Source organism: Prosopis cineraria, unplaced genomic scaffold, assembly GCF_029017545.1.
Source record: "Prosopis cineraria cultivar Desert tree isolate PC_DT_omini unplaced genomic scaffold, ASM2901754v1 PC2, whole genome shotgun sequence".
Classification (NCBI taxonomy): domain Eukaryota; kingdom Viridiplantae; phylum Streptophyta; class Magnoliopsida; order Fabales; family Fabaceae; genus Prosopis; species Prosopis cineraria.
Window position 1 is genome coordinate 4,521,412 of NW_026555333.1, and position 15,786 is coordinate 4,537,197.

General features: G+C 38.4%; 2 protein-coding genes across 2 annotated transcripts; both read right to left on the bottom strand.

The window, feature by feature from the left end:
• Nucleotides 1–2,070: 2,070 nt before the first annotated feature.
• LOC129302105 (zinc-finger homeodomain protein 2-like) lies at nucleotides 2,071–3,917 on the bottom strand. The gene has a single exon (XM_054940782.1). It carries the CDS (start codon nucleotides 3,146–3,148, stop codon nucleotides 2,390–2,392), a length of 759 nt encoding a protein of 252 aa, XP_054796757.1. The 5' UTR covers nucleotides 3,149–3,917; the 3' UTR covers nucleotides 2,071–2,389.
• Nucleotides 3,918–13,606: 9,689 nt separating this feature from the next.
• LOC129303265 (serine/threonine-protein kinase-like protein At3g51990) lies at nucleotides 13,607–15,786 on the bottom strand. Its single transcript, XM_054942460.1, has one exon. The coding sequence runs from the start codon at nucleotides 15,557–15,559 to the stop codon at nucleotides 14,177–14,179; it is 1,383 nt and encodes a 460-aa protein (XP_054798435.1). The 5' UTR covers nucleotides 15,560–15,786; the 3' UTR covers nucleotides 13,607–14,176.

Consider the following 15,786-nt stretch of genomic DNA (forward strand, 5'->3'; position numbering starts at 1 on the left):
ACAACCGTTAATATATCGTTAATTAATTAGATGGTGCAGCTACGTATATGGCTGTAATAGTTAACTAGCAATTTGCAACTGTTTATGCGTGGGAGTGCCGAATGAGATCACTCATGCGCGCATGCAGGCATCACATCATCATTCTAAAACATCCTACATGTTAAACTCAACATATCGGTTCCATTGGAATGGATGCTTATATACAGTAACCTGCATATCACTAAATATGTCATAATATATATATATATATATATTAAAATTTTGGCGGGGGGATGGAGTAGTGAATGCGATGAGAGAAAGTTGTCAACGGCAAGCTATTTCAATGACAACACTGACTTTTCTCGCTTGAAAGAGATCCTAGCATTGATATTTGTGTATCTTCTTCTTCTTCTCTTTTATGGGGAAAAGGAAGGGCTACATGGGGATAAAATTTGTAAAAAAAGAAATGAGAGGAAGAAGTTGTGTGGCTAACTAGAAACCATGCATATGCCACAGATGATGATGGTCTTGTCTGGATTGATACCTAATTAACAAAACAGCTCAGACAGAAGAAACAGACAACCCCCTCCTGCTCCTTCATTTCAACTTCAACCGAACTTCACGCTCACAGAGAGAGAGAGAGAGAGAGAGAGAGAGAGAGAGAGAGAGAGAGGAGGGGCCCACTGCCTAATATGCAATAACAACATCCCTAAACCTAATCCTGCCCCTTCCTGCGGGTCATTAATTTGTTGCTAAATGTCCCTCTCCTGATATACTCTACGACGAAACAAAGAAAACCCGCAATAACGCATCATATAACCCTTCAATTATGATTCATTAGCTAAAAACAAACAATACCTTGGACACTTTGCCCTATCGTCACCTCATTTTCCTGTAGTTACATTCGTTTCTCCTATAATTTCTATTCATGGAGCTCACACTTACACTTGTTTTGGGCACTTTTTCTCCCCCCCTTTTTGTGCAAACGAAGTACGGATTTTTATTCAAAAATATAATTTTTCAGGTGCTAATTTCTAAGTCAGTAAAATTATACCTGGGCATTATTAAAGTCTGATGTAAAAGTTCATAAATATATATTAGCAAATTAAATGCATGAAAATGCTAGAGGGCGCTGGCTCTTTCATATGTGTGGTTCACAGCTTTTTATTTGATAGACAAAAAGAAAGCCTTTTCTTTAAAATAAATGAAATGTGCAGTTGACAGTTAATTTGAGAGAATTTGAACAAGTTAACATTGACTGAGACATTTTGGCAGTTATTTTAATTCAGAAGGTAATTAAAATGAATCAATGGTTGGAGATATATTTACATATTTTTAAAATAAAGCAAAAGGGGGAGCATTAAGAAGGGGGTTCATCATAATCAGAAGAGTCTGAACATCTGCAAGACTGTGTCTGTGTGGCGGTGCAGATAAACAGTGTACGACTTTGCCGCGTGAATATCCACTCCTTGTTATTTGTTAACTTCACCTCTTCTTTCATTTCTTTCTATATTTTCACACCCCCCGCCAATCAAACATCCGCAGGAATATGATATTCAAAAGCATAAAATTTAAGAGCCCTTCTCTTTTTCAGACTACAAATAAAGCAACAGCGACCCAGCACAGAAAAGAGAGGTCAATAACTGAAAGTCTTTCGAACAATCAATGGAGGACGAGGTATCTATTCTTCAACAAGCAGTACATATGATCAAGCGAGAATTGTGCCGAAAGGATAAAATGGTATCTCTCTTGGATCAGAAATCTCTTTAAAATAGTTCGTGTTTTTTCAGTTTCGTTCTCACCCAGAAGAATTCCTAAATCATTGCGAGTGTGAAAAAGAAAGGACTAAAAGTATGAGTTGGTGAGAAAGATGAAAAGCAGTTAAACATGACATATGTCAGCGAACAAGAAGCAAGTTCTAGAACTGCTTCTACATTACATGAAATTAACTTAATTTGAAATGGTATATGTACTTCCGCACCATGTATATTCTTCTCTAAATATATCAATAATTCAAGTTGCCTTCTTTTGTTCATTAATTACTGTAAAATTTCATGTTAAGTACTGTTTGTGAATAATATAAACTCCTCCTCAAGCTAAGATGCCGAGCTACTGCACTCTGAATGATGTTGTTCATCAGTGTTCAGAATTGGATGATATCAAAACGGAAATCATATCCGATCGAAACGAACTTGAGAAGGAGAAATAAGGAGGAACCCTATAGCAAGAAGTCCATTATAACTTGAGAGTACAAATTTTCCCCATTCTTTTTAACTCTCCTCTTCTCTCACCTCTATGATACTAAACTCCAGCTTTTCTAATTAGAATAGAGAGGATCGTGGTAACAAAAAGTGCCCACACCAACCATCTTGACCTAAGAATGGAAAGTGGAAAAAGCAAGGAATCGAAATTAGGGTTTCTTACCAAGAGTGTTCTTGTTATTGTGCATCCAAACCTTAAGCACATGTCTCTTGACACAAGTCTCCGCACAGAATTGCTCCACCGCACCTTCATCGTGCTTCTGGATCCTCCACCCAACACGCTCCGCGAATGCCAGCATCTTCTCTTTCTGCTCCTGCGTGAACTTCGTCCTGTGCCTTTTCTTCCCTCCCCCGCCTCCGCTGCTGCTCGGATTCGACATGTCCTCCTCATCTCTAATCGGAGCCGGAGCCGGCAGGGCCAACGACCGCTGCAGCGCCATCGGCTGAGCCGTCAGGTGGTGGTGGAGGTACCCAGCAGCTGGCGGAGGCGCCCGATGGTACGGTGGGTACTGCTGGTGGTACTGGTAGTACGGCGGCGGCGGCGGCGGCTGATACTGGGTCAAGTCCCCACCGTCCATCTCCTTACGGTGGAAATTGCGGTGGCAGTTACAGGCGGCGCATTTTAGGGCGTCGAGCGTGCCTTCCTCTCCCGCGGCGATGAACTCTCCGCAGCCATCGACAGCGTGTGCACCGAGGCTTACGGCGTGGTTCTTTTGGCATTCTCGGTACCTGGCCGCCGCCGCCGGCTCAGCTTTAAGGCCAGTCGTGACGGCGGAGGCACCGCCCTCTCCTCCGGAGACGCCTACTTTGGACCTGGCGACAGAGTTGTTGGCCAGGGAGTTGTAAGCAGGAGGCGACACGGGGATCTCGATGTCGTCCTCCTGCTCTTCGTGCTCCTCAAATTCCATATCCGGCTCCACCTGTTTTAATTTGGTCTCGGAATGTTGGGGACGTCTTGTAATCTGCTTTGTGCTTCCGAGAGGGGAAGATCTACACGACCGGTGACCCAAAGAGAAGCAGTTTCACCCCGGGGGGAAAATATGTAAGAATGTATTTATAAAAAGGCGTATATTTAGTCTTCACTCGCTGCTTCTAATCCTACTATAATTAAAACAAAAGGGCCACAATTATATTGAAGAAGCAAGGCAGGGGCAGCGATGTTAATTGAAACAAGAGTGGTAGTAATGATTAAAATATATATGTTTGAGACAGAAGGAGGACATGAGAGAGAGAGAGAGAGAGAGAGAGAGAGAGAGAGGAAGAGGATGTGGTCATGAATATTTTCCCAGGCTGCAGAGGGAGGGAGGGGGGTCATTCTCTCGAAAGGCTTTCAAATACTTTCCATTCAATGCGTGTGAGTCTCTCTGATCTTACGTTTACTTTTTTACTTTGACCCCTTCTCTTTTTCTGCTTGTATTGAATTTGCACACTCACTCCCTGGATTGTGTGGGGAGAGAGAGAGAGATTGATTAGGGTTTAATTATACAAGCACACATTTGCGTGGACATATCTATTAATCCAAAACACGGCACCGTGACGGAATTAAACGTAGGTAGGGAGAAACATAGGATTAGGAAAGGACAAGCGAGAGAGTTGGATGGGAGAAATGAAGGGGGGTGGGTGTGTGTCGGCATTTGTGGGAGCTGAGGACGTGGCCTCCTCCTCCGACAGGAGGTGACGTCAGCCCCGGTCTGGTCCTGGGGGGTTTTTGATTGGGGTCAACTTTCTTTCTTTTCTTTCTTTCTTTTCTTTTTTTTAAATTTCGTGGCTGTCGTGAGGGTTGGTAAAATTGGGTACGGTGAGGTAACTCTCACGGTTCATGCAAAATTACCATGAACTTCCTTGCTGTCATCCTCCGGGGGGGCTTCCATGTGATGTAGACAGTCAGCTTTTCCCGACGCATTATCTTCTCAACCAACCCAACCCCCCATGCCTATCTCCCATTTAGGCATGGGCATTCTCTTCCCATGCCATTTTATCCATGTGTATTTTCTTCATATCTCTTAATAAGGACTCGAGTTATGAGTTTTGCCTGCCTGCTAACGAATACATATTCCAATATGTTTCATTCTCACCTGATGGCTTTCCATTTCTAAATAAAATCACCCAAAATTTAAGGGCTAAAGTATATATGATCAGAAACTTTCTATGTATTATCATATCATATGTGTTTGTTTAGATGTTAATTAATGGTACCGACTAGCTATATATTTAGAAAAATAAATTATCGGATACATGCATTGATTTACACGGAGTCTGTATTCAAACTTGGCTCTATATAATAAAAAAACAAAGAAAATCATGGAAAACAACAAGATGCATGATGCATGATTCTGCTGTGTGAATATATACAGCAAGTAGAGGAAGCAATTATGAGAAGCATTATTGTTGGAGACAAAGGGCGACCCAGGGACACATGATGGAAATAATTCGTAGGAAGAACCGAGGCATGATTTGGTCGCATCTTTAGAAACTTCAGGCGAAAATTTCCCACGCCGCATGCATCACACACACACACACACACTCTTTTCCGTTCACCACCAAACTCTAATACATGGCAGGCGAGCAATTTATCTGTATGTGTAGTACGATCGCGCATATCTGACTTCAGTTCTCTTTGTCACGGTTCCAGGTCTCGGAAACTATAAAATATTATAGATGCACGGCACCGGCCGATACAATATGTACCTTAATGACCAAGTCGAAGTGTCGTGCAAGTTGTACATGTATGCACGAGCATGACATTGAAGTGACAGAATATGTTGAATTAATAATAGCTGGTTAAGAAAAAGGAAACAACAGCGGAGTAAGAGGAACCATGTGGTGAATTATATGAGGAGTAGGAGGAGGAGGAGGAGGAGGAGTGATATGGAAGGAAAGCCACGTGGTTGTATTAGGGACGGTCACCAAAGGCCATGAAACCAGAACTACACTTCCTTCAACACGCAGCGATTTGATTCTGCAGCTTGCAGCTGCACTCCACTCTACTTCATTGCTCCACTCATTGCCCGCTGCGCTGATATAAATGATCGGGGTGTGCATATATACACATTCACGCACAGCGACGAAGAAGATCAAAATACGAAAAGAATCAAATTCTGACAGGTGAAGGAGCAAAATGATCCGTTGGAGATAGAGAGAGGCGAGTGGGATTGGTGGTGGTAAATGAGCGAGTGACAGCGGGGTTAAAAAAAGAGAAGTGAAAGTAGAAAAGGAAAATGAAAAGGACAAGACGAGGGAGTGGGGGCTCAGGCTCTGAGAGGTTGGTTTTTCCATTTCCATGCTTTGGATGATGACAGCCTTTTTGATGCTCATATAATGCACATATCAAAGTGGAAGCGCATTCTATTGTTCATTCATTTCACTGCGCCCGGGGGTCCCCTCCCTCTGGCCTCTCTCACAGAGGCCACAAGATTCAGTTCACAAGGTTTATTTATGAACTGTAATACACTAGTGCTGTCTTGTAAGGCTGTAATATGTTCCCCGTCTTCGCTTTAATCACTTGAGTCACGAATACATTTATGGAGGGCATTTTGGTGAATTGGAGGGAGTATTCGCGTATCCTAGGTGGTGGTATTCCTTGTAATTTGCGTATGACAGCCACGTGACTGTATAGTCTCTGGTTATGATGAGGGTAGTTGTCCATTAGCGATTTTGGGTTAGCCAGAATTTGGTAGTATTCCAAATTTTGTGTTTTAGAGCAAGACAAGCATAATTCATCCATGTGCCCCTCATTCTATTCTTGCTCTCTTCCCTCACCTCTCCCTCTCCTTCCACTTACTTGCGTGTCCCGTTTTGTCTATCCCTCCCTTTTCCTTTTCCTTTTCCTTTTCCTTTTCTTTCTCTGCTTTGTCTTTTTATCTCCTCCCAGTTCCTTTCTCCCCTTGCGCCACACCTGCTTCATAACAACGTAACCTCAACACTTCACTTTGCGTCTTCGTCATCCCTCTTTCTTCTCCCACGTTTCAATGATGATTAAAATTATAAGGGCACTGCCGCACTGGTGTTACGCCCGAAAAACTCCTTGTGCCTAAACTAACCAGGCCCTGGAAACCCGAATAATAGAATAGGAATAATGAAACTGGGCCATTTGATGTATAGCATGCGACTATATTCTCAAGCTAAACTTCGTGTCCCATTTTTCTTCAGACGACAAGTAATTTATTGTCCTTTTTTTTTTGGGTGGCCTCAATGGGTATATCTTTCATATATTCAAAAACCCTACAAAAAAAAATTGTATTAGACTTTTATTTTTCCTCCCTGATATATATGCCAAGCATGCTTTCAAAGTCTATTCCTGTTTCTTATTCCCATTCCGTCAAAAAGCCTTCAAATATACCAAATAGGCCTAATTAAATTCTCACGAGTCATGATCTCAGATTCTCCCCTATTCTCTCTCGATTCCAAACAATATTGCAAAAATTATATTATAACAATTTTTAATGTATTAAGAGTCCAATTAATTTATATATGTATGGGTGGGTGTTATGTAATCCTGAACAAAATGACTATGATAATATTGTCATGAATATTATAAGGATAGTGGATGTCCATCTTCATCTTCTCCCATGAAAATCCCACCATCATGAGAGTTCATTGCCTTCCAATGAAACTCCCACCATTATGAAAGTTGATTACCCTTTATTTGCTTTTATTATTCACGTAACCTTTGATGTATAAGACCATGCCTATAAATAGAGCATGTAATTTGTATTGGATGACACAATAATTTATAAGAAATTCTTTTATTCTCTTGTCTATATTTCTTCTCTCAATATCTTTATTTTCTAGTTGCTTAATTTTATAACAAGTTATCAACATGAGAACTCTAGTAATCCACAGATTTTGTAGCAAGGTTTCTTATTGCAAGGTAACTTTTATGTTCATATATGATTTGATCTATTTTCTAACCATTTGATCTTTTTAATCTTGTTTAATCTTAAATATCATCTAACTCTTGTCATATTTTTATTATAGCATCTATATGTCGAATTTTTCAAAACTTGAGCTTGTGGCTCTTGACATTATTGAAAAAAATTATCTATCTTAGGTATTAGATGTGAAAATCCATCTAGATGTCAATGGTCTTGGAGACACAATTAAAGATGGTAATCAAGCATCCAATCAAAATAAGGCCAAGGTCATAATCTTTCTTTATCACTATTCACATGAAGAGTTGAAAACTGAGTATCTGACTATAAAAGACCCTTTGTTCTTTGGAATAGTTTAAAAGAAAGGTATGACTATCAGAAAACTATAATTCTTTCAAAAGCTCATTATGATTGGATGCATTTACATTTATAAGATTTTAAATCTATGAGTGAATATAACTCTGCAATTTTTAGAATCAGTTCTCAATTGAAATTATACAGAAAAAAGTCACTAATGATGATACGCTAGAAAAAACATTCTTCACATTTCATGCATCTAACGTGCTCTTACAACAACAATATTATGAAAAAGCTTTTAAAAAATATTTTGAATTGATTTCTTGTCTTCTGTGGTTGAACAAAATAACGAGCTTTTGATGAAAAATCTTGAATCTTGTCTAATTGGTTCTACCCCCTTCCTTGAAGTAAATGTAGTGCCAAATGAATCAGCTTGGGGTTATAGCTGTGGTCGTGGCCATAGCTATGGACGAGGTCGTGGTCATGGTTGTGCTAGTACATCTTTTCACCAAAAGTAGACAAACAATGAAGAGAAACATAAGAAAGGAATGAGTGGGGATAATAATAATAATAATACCAAAAATTTGTGTTACCATTGTGGTGGTAAAGGTCATTAGTCACGTACCTATCATACTCTAAAACGTTTGATTGATCTTTATCAAGAATCAATTAAAAATAAAAGTAAAAACAAAGGGGCAAAGATAGAAATACATTTTGCTTTTGAAAAAGGTGATTCTGATTATAACGACATGGATGTTACTCATTTGGATGTTGTTGATTTCTTTGCCGATCCTAATGGAAGAATTAATCACCTAATTAGGGATGAAAATGTTCAGAAATAAATTTTTTAGATATTGATGTTGTTAAATTTTATAGTTAAGTGTCATTTTAATTTTCTTACATTGGAATACATAATTTACTTATAATATTTTTTTAGAGAACTTACTTATGATGTTGTTATTTTTCAATGAATAAAGTTTTTGTATTTCATGTTTTAATTATACATTTTTATTTTTTTAGTGAAGAATGAGTATTCCTTTGATTGGTACCAACAACAATAATGGAGATATGTATCTCATTGATAGTGTAACAACTCATACAATATTCAAAAAAAAAATTCTTCTTTGGTAATGCAAGAAGCCAATGTTCAAATTATATTCGAAAGTATAAAGATGATTGATAGCTTTCAAAGGACTAATATATTGTTGCCTGGAGGAACTAAATTGCACATTGATGGTGCATTTTATTCTACTAAGTCTAGTAGAAATTTATTGAGTTTTAAGGATATTCACAAAAATGGATACCATATTGAGACAACAAATGAAGAAAATAAAAAATATCTTATTATCATGAATTTAATTTCTTGTAAAAAGTGCACACTAGAAAAATTACATATCTTTTCCTCTACCTTGTATTACATATTTATTAATACAATTGAAATATATGCTATTGTAAACCAGAAGTTTGCAAATGGTAGTAAATTTAATGTGTATAGCATGACTGGTTAGGCCATCTTGGGTCAATTATGATGTGAAAGATAATCAAAAAATCATGCATACATTCATTGAAAGGTCAATAGATTCCACAATCCCATGATTTTTCATGTGTTGCATGTTTTGAAGGAAAGTTAATTATTCGACCATCACCAACAAAAATAGAAAATGAGTCTCTCATATTTTTAGAACGCATACAAGGTGATATTTGTAGGTCTATACACCCATCATGCGGATCATTTAGTACTTTATGGTTTTAATTGATGCATCAACAAAATGGTCGCATATTTGCTTGTTATCTTCTCGTAACTTGGCATTTGCAAGATTGCTTGCTCAACTTATTAGATTAAGAGCACACTTTCTTGATTATCCCATTAAAAAAATATGTTTAGATAATGCTGGTGAATTTACTTCACAAGTTTTTAATGAATATTGCATGTCTTTTAGAATTGATGTTGAACATCCTGTAGCATATGTTCATACACAAAATGGACCTATAGAATCACTAATTAAATGCTTACAATTGTTGCACGACTATTACTTATGTGATCGAATCTTTCAATTTCTACATACAATTTTACATGCAGCATCATTAATTCATATCAGACCAACAAGTTATCCTAAGAACCAACAAGTTATCTTAAGAGTTCCCTTTTAGAATTAGTCTTTGGTCAGGAACCTAATATTTCCCATCTAAAAATTTTTTAATGTGCAGTATATGTTCCAATTGCTCTATGACAACGTACTATGATGGGTCCACAAAGAAGGATAGGAATATATGTTAGGTATGAAGCTCCATCTATAATTAAATATTTAGAACTATCAACAGTAGATTTATTTACTACTTGATTTACTGATTGTCATTTTGATAAATCAGTTTTCCCAATATTAGGGAGAAAAAAATAAGTAGTTGAAAAAAAAATTAGTTAGAATGAATTATCATTATCTTATCTTGGTTCTCGTATAAAGCAATGTAAACTAGAAGTTTAAAAGATAATTTATTTATAAAATTTTACCAGGTGCATTTATTGACACAAAGAAAGTAACTAAATCACATATTCTAACTGCTAATGCTCCAATTAGAATTAATGTCCTAGTTAGACAGCCTGTTATTGCAAATGATTTTAAACCATACATAAAACATGGAAGGCCCACTGATTTTAAAGATAAAATTCTTCAAAAAAAAAAAGAAAAGGAGCTACAAACATAGATGGTTAGATCAAGGATAATCAAGAAGAGTAAGTAACTCACAAAGAGTCACTTGACACTACTAATATTTCAATTCTAAAATAAACTCAGGTACCTGAAATGTGTGAAAATAATGAGATCTCAATAAATTATATTATGAATGAAATACAATAGGACCAGAATGAAGTCAACATTGACGATATTTTTGCATATAATGTAGCGCTTGATGTAATAAATAATAATGAGGATCATGAACCAAAGTGCATTAAGAAATGCAAACAAAGAGATGATTGGCCAAAATAGAAAGACTTAATTGAGGTAGAATTAAAATCACTTGAAAAGTGAAATGATTTTAGTAGTCCATACATCTGAAGGTGTCAAGCCAATTTGATATAAATGAATTTTTATGTGAAAAAGAAATAAAAATGGTGAAATTGTAAGGTATGAGGCAGAACTTGTGGCTCAAGGATTTACACAAAGGCTTGAAATTGATTTTGTTGAAACATACTCACCAGTGGTGGATGCAACTACTTTTTGATATTTAATTAGCTTAGCAATAAGTGAAGGATTTGATTTGTGTCTAATGGATGTTGTTACAGCTTATTTGTATGGTTCACTTGGTAAAAGCATGAAATTATAAATCCTTGAACGATTCAAATTTCCAAAAGCATACAATTCAAATTCTTGAGAAAATTATTCAATCAAGTTAAATAAATCCTTATATGGATTGAAACAATCAGGGCATATGTAATATAATAGACTTAGTGAATAACTGTTGAAAGAAGGATATAAAAATTATCCAATTTGTCCTTGTATTTTTATGAAAAGATTTGGAAAAGAGTTTGTTATAATTGTTGTTTATGTTGATGACATAAATATCATTGGAACACCTAAAGAGCTTTCAAAAGCTATAAATTGCTTAAAGAAAGAATTTAAAATAAAAGATTTAGGAAGAATAAAATTTTTTCTTGGATTGCAAATGGAATATATGAATAATGAAATTTTTTATATCAAGAAACTTATACAATAAAAGTCTTAAAAATGATTTTGTATGAATAGATTACATCCGTTATGTACCCCAATAGTTGTAAGATCACTGAAAGTAGATAAAGATTCTTTTAGACCTCGAAAAGATGATGAAAAACTACTTGGTCCAGAAATACCATATCTTAGTACAATTGGAGCACTAATGTATCTTGCTAGTCACATGCGACCTGATATCTCATTTGCTATTAACTTCTTAGCAAGATACAGTTCTTCACCATCATAAAGGTATCGGAATGGTGTCAAGCATATTTTTCATTATCTTAATGGTACTATAAATATGGGATTATTTTATTTCAAAGTACCTAAAGCTAACCTTATTAGTTATGCAGATGATGGATTTTTATGCGATCTTCATGTTGGTATATCACAGACAGGTTATTTATTCATATATGGTAGCACGACCATTTCATGACGATCCATAAAACAGACATTGTCAACCACATCATCTAATCATACAGAAATTTTAGTTGTATATAACACGCAAGTCGAGAATGTGTGTGGTTAAAATCATTAATCCATCACATACGAGCTACTTGTTGTTTGTCTTTTAATAAAATGATCCCGACGATCATATATGAAGATAATACTGCTTGTATTGCCTAATTGAAAGAAGGGTATATTAAAGGGATAGAATGAAACATATTTCACCAATTTTTTTTCCACGCACGATCTTCAAAAGAATGGTGAAATTAATATCCATCAAACTCGTTTCAAAGAAAATTTAGCTGATATGTTCACCAAGTCACTTCCTGCTAAAATATTTGAAAAGCTTGTTCATGATATTAGACTTTACATACTAAAAGATATCAATTGATGTTGTTAAGAAGGAGAGTTAATACGCGCTGTACTCTTTTTTTCTTGTTTAAGGTTTTTTTCCATTGAATTTTTCTAGTAAGGTTTTTAATGAGGTAGCATTGAATAGCGTATCAATGAATAATGTACTTTTTTCTTTTGCTAGTTTTTTACCAGAGGGTTTTTCCTAATTGAAGTTTTTAATGAGGCACATTTTTATATAATGAATATCCAAGAAGGAGTGTTATGAATATTTTAAGGATAGTAGATGTCCATTTTCATCACCTCTTCATCTATATCTTCTCTCATGAAACTCCTACCATCATGAGAGTTGATTGCCCTCCTATAAAACTCTCACCATCATGAGAGTTGATCACCCTTTATTTACTTTTATTATTTGTGTAACCTTTAATGTGTAAGACCATGCCTATAAATAAGGCATGTAATTTGTATTAAAGGACAAAATAATTCATAAGGAATTCTCTCATTCTCTTGTCTCTATTTCTCCTCTCAATATCTTTATTTTCTAGTTGCTTAGCTTTATAACAAGCATTTTTTTTATTATTAAGGGTTACTCTTGCTCATCAATTTTACTCGAAAAGTCACTAGGGATTTCTAAACTTAACTATGAATCAATTTTATCTCAACTTTAAAACTCCTTGTCATTTTCTCATTGTTGTTATAAAATATTTGAGTTAAGGATGTTTACTAATCATTCAAATAAAAGTTGAGAGACAAACATACCCTTAACTAGATAAAAAATATTTTAAAAATAATGGAACCCACTGATAACTATCTAAAGTTAAATCTTTTTAACATTAAGGTGATGAAAGAAAGAATCTTTAATATTGCAGGATAGAATTGATCCATAATTAAACTTATAATTTCTAGTGACTCATCAGATAAAGTTGAGGGATAAAAAAAATCATTAACCATTTTTTCTATTGACTGAGAATATAAAGAACAATACATATCACTAATTAATCTACTTATGCTCTACCCTTCCGCATAACTTTTTTCCGGACAACATCGGGCGACATACAATCTCTAAGCAGGCCCAGAGTCTCGTCGACCAATCTTCACTCCTCAGTCCACCGACGAGTTAAAATGGCCTTACGAGTCCAATTAACTGGGCCTGTCTTCCTGTCAGTTAGCGCCCACCCTCATAACTTCTTAACACGAGACCCATTCACATGCACGACATCTTAACAAACCCAAAAACAAAAAAGATGAAAAAGAAAAAAATTGGAGGGAGGAAGAAAACATAAAGCTGGAAGGTTCATTGACATTTTGACTCTTGAGAAACTTGAAGGCGCCAATAACGGAGGCGCCCCACTAAAATTGAGATTCATAGCCACGTGCCTACTGCATGTGATCCTTCCATATTTATTTCTTTTCTTTTTACAAATTTTTTATTGTTAATCCTGTCCATTAATCTAAACTCAATGATTGCCAGTCTATAGTATAACACTCTCAAATGTAAATTAGAAGATTGGCCTCTGTTCTGGTGAAGTGTAAATGGAAGATTAATGTTGAGGCAGCAAGCAAAGGCAAGGATAACGTGAAGTGGGTTAAGATGCTTATACGGAATTACTAACTAAAAATAAAAGAGCAGATACATGCAGCAATGTGCAGAAATAAGAATAACGGGACGACATCGCCGCGCGATTGCCATTCAGAAGGGAAATTGGCCTAATTTATTTGTTAACTAAAAGTCCATTTAATCTACTGATGAATGCAGAACGCTGAGAAATGAATGTAGCGATTCCCATCCACGGAAAACATCAGATACAAAATCAGTCGTGATCGTCCCGTGATTTTTATTGAAGAGAGTCATGACGTTCTCCATTTTTTGAAAAAAGACATACACAGACGAGGTCGGTCTGTTTGGTCTTCACTTCTCTATTTATTTATACAAGGAAAGGCAATACATGTTAGATGCGTGAGAGATTCACGTAGTATGCATTGATGATTGATGACGATGTCAGCGTCACCGCCCCGGCCGAGAGGGACCATCCCTCCACGTTGACCATCATGGCATTCATAAATATGCACACATGAAGCTCAACCAAGGTACGTACAATTAACAATCAGGGTGTATTCCAAGGTACTAGCACAAACGCTGATGCTGTCGCGGCATGGCCCGGGAAATAGATGCAAGGCCCTGCTGCAGATTCATAATGTGTCCAATTAATTAATTTGGAGGATTAATACTAGCCGTATCACTAATTAAAAACGTGCTTGGTTGTTAATCTAGCTGGCTGTGAAGTGGCTGCTGCTCTTGCGGCTCGTGTAATCCAGGCCGTGAAGTGAACTTTGCAAAACCCTCCGTGGACATGGACCTTGATCTGTACAACCTCCTCGCAGTGCCCCCCGCATTCCCATTCGGCATTGATCTCGACCTGGACACTGCATTGCAAGCTTCACTCCTCTCGTTCTCTTGCTCCACACTGCCCACGCTCGACACTTTCCCGTTCCTTCTGCTTCCCCCTCTCACTATTCTTCCCACTTCCTCGCTCCGATCGCCCAATTCCTGGCTATTCTCCTCCCGCCGCCTCAGGCCTCTCCATAGGGGCGTCGCCTCCGCCCTCTTCCTCACTTGTTCCAGCCACTCCACCGCCTCCCTCATCGACGGCCTCTTCTCAGCCGTCGACCTCACGCACCTCGCCGCCAGCGTCCCCAGATGCCTTATAACCGCCATGTCTGACGGCCTCCCGATTCGCCGGTCACAGATTCCGAGAAACTCCCCGCGCTTTATCAGGGGCACGGCCCAGTCCACCACGGAGGGCGGGCTGTAATTCAAATCGATGGCGTTCCTGCCGCTGATAATCTCGAGCAACAGGATCCCGAAGCTGAACACGTCGCTCTTTGTGCTCAGGTCCCCGGGAGCCAGGTAGCATGGGTCCAGGTATCCCATCGTCCCCGCGGGTGGCGTGCATTTCATCCGGACGTCCTCTACGTGTCCCCTCAATGCCAGACCGAAATCGCCCAGCCTCGCCTTCCCCTTCTCGTCGATCAGGACGTTGGACGACTTTATGTCCCGGTGAATCACCGGGGGATTCGACGAGTGAAGGGCCAGCACGGCTTTGGCAACCTGCAGAGCGAACCGAACCCGCCGGCTCCAACTGGGCGGTCTGGCGGTGGAGTGCAAGGCATCGTAGAGAGAGCCGTTGAGCATGTATTCAACGACAATTAGCTGATTGCCGTTGGAGTCGGTGCAGAATCCAATGAGGTTGACGAAGCGGCGAGGATTTCCAACCTGGGAGAGAATCTCGATCTCGTTCTCTGCGGGGCTCGTACAGCTAGCACAGCCGGTGCAGTTGGTGGAGTGGTTGCGGAGGTTTGTGACCCGGGACTTGGAGAACTTTGTTCTTTTGACCGCGGCGACGAGCTTGCCGTCGTCGAGGGTTGCTCTGTAGACACTGCCATGGCTGCCTTTTCCCAGGAAGCTGTCTGCGGAGAATCCGCCAGTGGCAGCGAGGATCTCCGAGTAGCGAAACTCCCTGATCTCTGGGAGCTTATGCTTCTGGGTTCTTCTGCTGGTTCTATTGGAGTTCTTCTTCTTGAGGTCCCAGTAGTGGGAATCACAGGTGGCAATTGCAGTTTCAGCGTTGCAAGAGAGGAAGCCCATGATTATTGAGGTGGGTAGGCAGATTCGTGCGATAAAGGGAAGGGGTGAGAGATGAACGAGGGAGACATGACTGGAACGGGAGAGTTAAGAGGTTCGAAAGTCGTAAATAAATGATTTACAGCTTTGGGGAGGAAGATGTGAATTGAATCGGAGTCGGGACGCCCGCATCTTTTGAATTTTGCTTTCTGATATTTTAATGTTTCCTACATGCAAAGGCGTGCTCAGTT